Source organism: Vicia villosa, linkage group LG3 (assembly GCF_029867415.1).
Source record: "Vicia villosa cultivar HV-30 ecotype Madison, WI linkage group LG3, Vvil1.0, whole genome shotgun sequence".
In the NCBI taxonomy this organism is placed as follows: Eukaryota; Viridiplantae; Streptophyta; class Magnoliopsida; order Fabales; family Fabaceae; genus Vicia; species Vicia villosa.
The window spans coordinates 19,545,293-19,550,305 of NC_081182.1; the positions used below are offsets into that span (position 1 = coordinate 19,545,293).

Genomic DNA, 5,013 nt, shown 5'->3' on the forward strand with positions numbered 1-5,013 from the left:
AAGATTGGTGAATAACTGAGTCTGGAGAGGGAGATAATGAGAGAATGAGAGAGATAATTTATGATTAGCATCACTCTTTGAGGGAGATAATGAGAGAATGAGAGAGATAATTTATGATTAGCATCACTCTTTAGTGAGATACTTTATGATCTTTATACAAAATACAATTATTGAGTTACAATTAACAAACTGAAAAAAATTGAATACTAACATAAAGTTGTAACTGTTTACAGAACGATTATGTCTAAATTTTGTTTCAACTATAACCGGTTATATCGAAGATGTAACTGTTTACAAAATAATTTTGTTTGATTCTATCAAAAGGGTATAATCAATTACAACCCCACAATCACCGATTGCAAGCACTTGAATTAGCTTTTTCTCTTAAAAGATACTTGAGTTGAGATGTAAAATAGTTTCTACACTTATACACATATGATATTTGGCTTTACTGCAGAAAAAGTGCAGTGAAAATTTATATTAAAAATGATTATCAATTGTAAAGCATATAAATAAGATCTAAGCTTTTAAGGAAGTTAATTTGAAGAAGCACAAATTTGAAAATCATGTATGGATTTGCATGAATAAATAATCTAATTTCCACCCTATGTTACCTGATACTTCAGTTCATGACATATGTATTTCACTTCTTAGTTATTTCCCATCCAACACAAAAATCCACAATGCTGCTAAACAAACAATCACTAAAATGCATCAAACTATTCATCTTTCAAGGTCCAACCAATTGAAATGTTTGAAAATATGAATCAATTTCTCTGTCTTCCCATAGAATTCTATCCATTTGCCTCTGGAATGTGGGACTAATGTTGTGTGCAAGAGCCAAGATGAGGCTAAGGATCATAGCATAAGGTGTTGATTATCGAAAAATGACGATGAATCGAAAATAGTTTACATTGCAGTAGAATTAGAGAAAAGGTACATCAATCTTTCCAAGGCATCTGGATAAAACTTCCTGGCAAATAAATAACAAGGCTGCTTTGATCCATTCCATATGCAAGGTGTCATCAATACTGTTCTCTGAAAAGCATACGAAAATCGAGTTCAAAAATAGTTTATTCCTTCGATTCAAAAACATAGTTAAGTAGTATCATTTTATACCTTTGGTTCACTTGTAATATGTGGACTTTGATCAAAGGACTGCAATGAATGAATGAAATCATGTCATTAGATATTAGAAGAGAAAAAATCGATAAAGAAATCTTAGTTTGAATCGCGTACTGTTAGGGCTTTGAGGACGTTATAAGTAACATCTCGAGCACCGAATGATCTAGGATGCCATTTTCCTTCTGACCAGTCAACGTATGTTACCGACCAATTTGAAATTCCGCCTGGATCAAGCATCTAAACATATAACGAGTAAGTTAGCAACGAAAGATAGGAACGTCGTTGCCATTTTGAAGAGATCAGATTGATGAACATTGTAGTACACTGACATGGAAAAAGGTCGGGAAATAATGCTCGTCCGAGTAGCAGTTGCGCCCGCCCTCCATATTTGGCTGTTGAAGTTAAATAAAACATGTAAACTCATTATGGATTTGAGGTTGGAATAAAAGAAAAAAGTTATTAGTGTTGCTTTTGTAACTTGGTTAACAAGTAACACAGAAAAAGAAAAAAATTATTAGCGTTGCTTTTGTAACTTGGTTAACAAGTAACACAGAAGTACCCTGCAGTGATACTTGAATTTTGTGTAGTAGAGACTGTCTGCGATAACGATAACAGCGTGCTGCCGCTTCATTGAGAACCACTGCAGTACAAACACAATCCAAATTAACTACATGCCACTAAAGTTTCAATTGATTCCTAAATTTCTATGACATGAGCTATACCTGCGAACCCTTTCGGAAATCCTTCAGTTCTACTTCAGGCAACATATGCTCGATAAATCTTCCATTTCCATGAGGACCGGGATCAAGAAAGCTTTTGAAAAGGCGAACGAAGAATAATTTAATCAGAATTTCCATAAAACAAATACAAATTCTTTGAATAAATGCATATATATATATATATTAATGTCTTACCATTCAATGAAGCTGACATTTGTATACAATAAGTAGCTGTAGACAAATTCGAAGTGACGAATAGGTACGCAGCTGAAACAAAATAAGGTGTTATCGAATACGATCAAATCCTCAAACCAAACACGAGTTTATGCTAAAGATAAACCAGATAAGAAAAATTACCTGTCAGACAACAAAACAAAATGTTGATTATCAGGGTCTAAAAGCGCGTTTGCCAAAAGTCTTCTTTCTGCTTCAACCATCGCAAAACTCCCCCAACTCACCTTTAAGAAAATTTAGATTAGTTAATATTATGTTAACAAATTTGTCATATGGCTAAGAGTTTCATATACACCATCATACATACCGGTTCGCTGTGAATTTCTCGACCAACAAAATATCTACTGATATGTCTTGGTTTTTCCTTGGATGCATGTACATAAATTGAAAATTTTCCTTCATGCCCCTACATTTTGGTATGAGTAAATATCAAATTAGCATGAATTAAATTTCAGTTACAAGAATTTGGCTCCGGACTCATTCTCAAAATAAATCCCCATCTATAAAAATCTCCTAACCGGTAATTATATATGTTTTATTTACAGATGCCTACATTTTTAATCAAAGACGTGTCAGGTGTACGTATCAGATATCAGACACATCACAACACAGACACATGTATTTATATTCAATCACTTTAATTCAGTGTTTGTGTGCGCGATTCATATATAAAGACTTACTTGAAAGAAGAGGTGCCAGAGTTTCTCAAAAGGCAATGAACCGGGAGTCATGAACATGAAAGCAACTTTAGGCGTCGTAGTTTGAAGAGGAACAAAGTTGAGTAACTCTTTAACAACAACACGAGATTCGATCTCTTGATCGGTTAATTCTCGAGAAAAATAAGCATTTGGAAACAGATCACGCGTACGACAACCTTCGGACGAATAGAAACTACATTTTTCGGGATGGGATGGTGTTGTTGGTGTAGAATAGATGTAAGCTGTAACAATCATAACAAAACAAACCACAGAAGCCAATGTAATGATAAACGTAGGAGGTCTCTTTGTTGAGTATTTTCTTAACCCTATCATCGTTGAATCATGAATCACGAATCATTCATTCATATTAGAATAACAATAACAATAACAATGAATAATTTGTTAAACATTGATCTATGGTGATGCAAATGCAAGTATAGTGTGAAAGTGAGTAATAATGAATAACTGATCAGAATCATAACAAAATTATGAGATTTATGTAAACTACGGAGTTCTTGCCACCTCACTCACACGCCCAACTGTCTACAATACAAAATATATTGATTATTTTTCTCTAAATGTTGTTTTTTTTATCATTGTCAAATATTTCCATACATCAAATTAATTAGTTATAAATGGAAGCATTTTATCCCATCATTGTGGTTAATATTTATTATTTGTAAGCTTATTACAGTAAGTATCTCGATTAAAATATGTTCATAAAATAAAAATTAACTATAATTCTAAACATGATTATTGATTTAGTGAGAAATTTATCTATATACTATTATTCAAACAAATGCAACAAATATAACATGTAAACTATGGCGGTCTAAATATAAAAATTATGGTAGTTTCATCTATCACAATTTTCAAAATCAAGGTCGCTAGTATAATCAGACAAACCTTGGTACTATACAAAAATAATATTTATACACTCTGTCAGTAAAGTTATTTTATACGTTCAACCAATAAAAAATTAACAAAATGCTATATTATTAAAAAAAATTAAAATTAACAAAATCCTATATCATTAAAAAATTTAAAATAAAAGTGGAATGTAATTAGATGCATAATTGTGATTTGTTGAAGGTGTAAAACTATTTTACAATATTAGTGCATGACTTCTTTTCTCTAAAAAAATAATTATATAGTGCACGACATGTAAAAATTTACACAATCCGTACATTATAACCCTTAAAACCTACTTAAATTCTAAAAAAAATATTCACTAAGGTGTATTTTCATTAAATCCTATAAAAAAAAAAAAAAAAAAACTGCCAATAGAAAATAAAGATGATTAGCTCTAAAAACACTTTATATGATAAGAAATTTGAATGCAATTTGTTGTCTCTGAAACTCTAGAAAATGAAGAAAATGAAAGAGAATGCAAATTGTTGTTTCCTTGAAGAAAAAAATCAACATCATCTAGGAGCATTGCTTTTACAAATCAAAAATTTCAAAAACAAAGTGGTTGTATTAACCAGGCCCCACTTTTGGAATATCATAATGATCAGTAAGATTAGCCAGATATTGATTAAACCTCTCAATTCTATCTCTATGAGATATCTTCGCCATCTTTCCCACCCTTTGACGTTCAAGTTTCTCCGTCTGTTGCAGAAACCGTCTCTCGGCCGGAGTTAACCGATCATCATCACAGTCACATCCTGCGTTGTTTCCTTCTCCTTCGTACTTCTCACCCTCGTTCATGTTACCTTCTGAAGAACCATTAATTCAGATCATCTAAGACATGCCAATTGAAGAAGAAAATGCAAAATTCAACGGATAAAAAAAGTTTAATGTTCACCTGAATTATACTCTGACGAGTAACGGTGTTTCTTCTTCTTTTTGATTATGTTGTTTTTTACTGCCAGTGGTTTTCCCTTCAGTCGCAATTTTCCGATCACGACGCCGTCGTAAGGAGACATATGAATCTGAACCAGAACGCTAGTTTACGAAGTGGAAATGTTAGGGATTAATAGGTAGTGATTGATTTGTATGTGATGATTGGGAAGAGTGTGTTAAATAGTGTATCTACCGGAGAGGGAGATAGGAGAAGTAAGAAAGTTGGCGAATTTTCTAGAAACAACTGGGACGAACGGCTCCCGGATGGTTTTGTTAGGATAAATGGTATTTTTACTTTTACTTTTTAGACTTCCATTTTTCTATTTTCCACCTCCTTATAATGGAGCATGCGTCCTTGGTGTTATAGTTTTGATGATATCTTATTTGGAAAA

General features: G+C 32.5%; 1 protein-coding gene across 3 annotated transcripts; it reads right to left on the bottom strand.

Annotated features, from left to right (window-relative positions):
- Positions 1 to 299: 299 nt before the first annotated feature.
- On the bottom strand, positions 300 to 4,716 carry LOC131660541 (glycosyltransferase BC10-like). Of its 3 annotated transcripts, none has more exons than XM_058929795.1 (12): positions 4,584 to 4,716; positions 4,320 to 4,491; positions 2,759 to 3,018; positions 2,386 to 2,484; positions 2,202 to 2,302; positions 2,040 to 2,111; positions 1,848 to 1,938; positions 1,685 to 1,765; positions 1,455 to 1,517; positions 1,240 to 1,362; positions 1,120 to 1,158; positions 300 to 1,038 (listed from the first exon to the last, which is right to left on the bottom strand). In XM_058929795.1, the coding sequence occupies exons 3-12, from the start codon at positions 2,813 to 2,815 to the stop codon at positions 910 to 912; spliced, it is 855 nt and encodes a 284-aa protein (XP_058785778.1). In that variant the 5' UTR covers positions 2,816 to 3,018; positions 4,320 to 4,491; positions 4,584 to 4,716; the 3' UTR covers positions 300 to 909. The 3 variants fall into 3 exon arrangements, with proteins under 3 accessions (XP_058785778.1, XP_058785777.1, XP_058785776.1); XM_058929794.1 differs by having other exon boundaries at positions 301 to 1,038; positions 2,759 to 3,102; XM_058929793.1 differs by lacking the exons at positions 4,320 to 4,491; positions 4,584 to 4,716 and having other exon boundaries at positions 301 to 1,038; positions 2,759 to 4,235.
- Between the last annotated feature and the right edge of the window lie 297 nt (positions 4,717 to 5,013).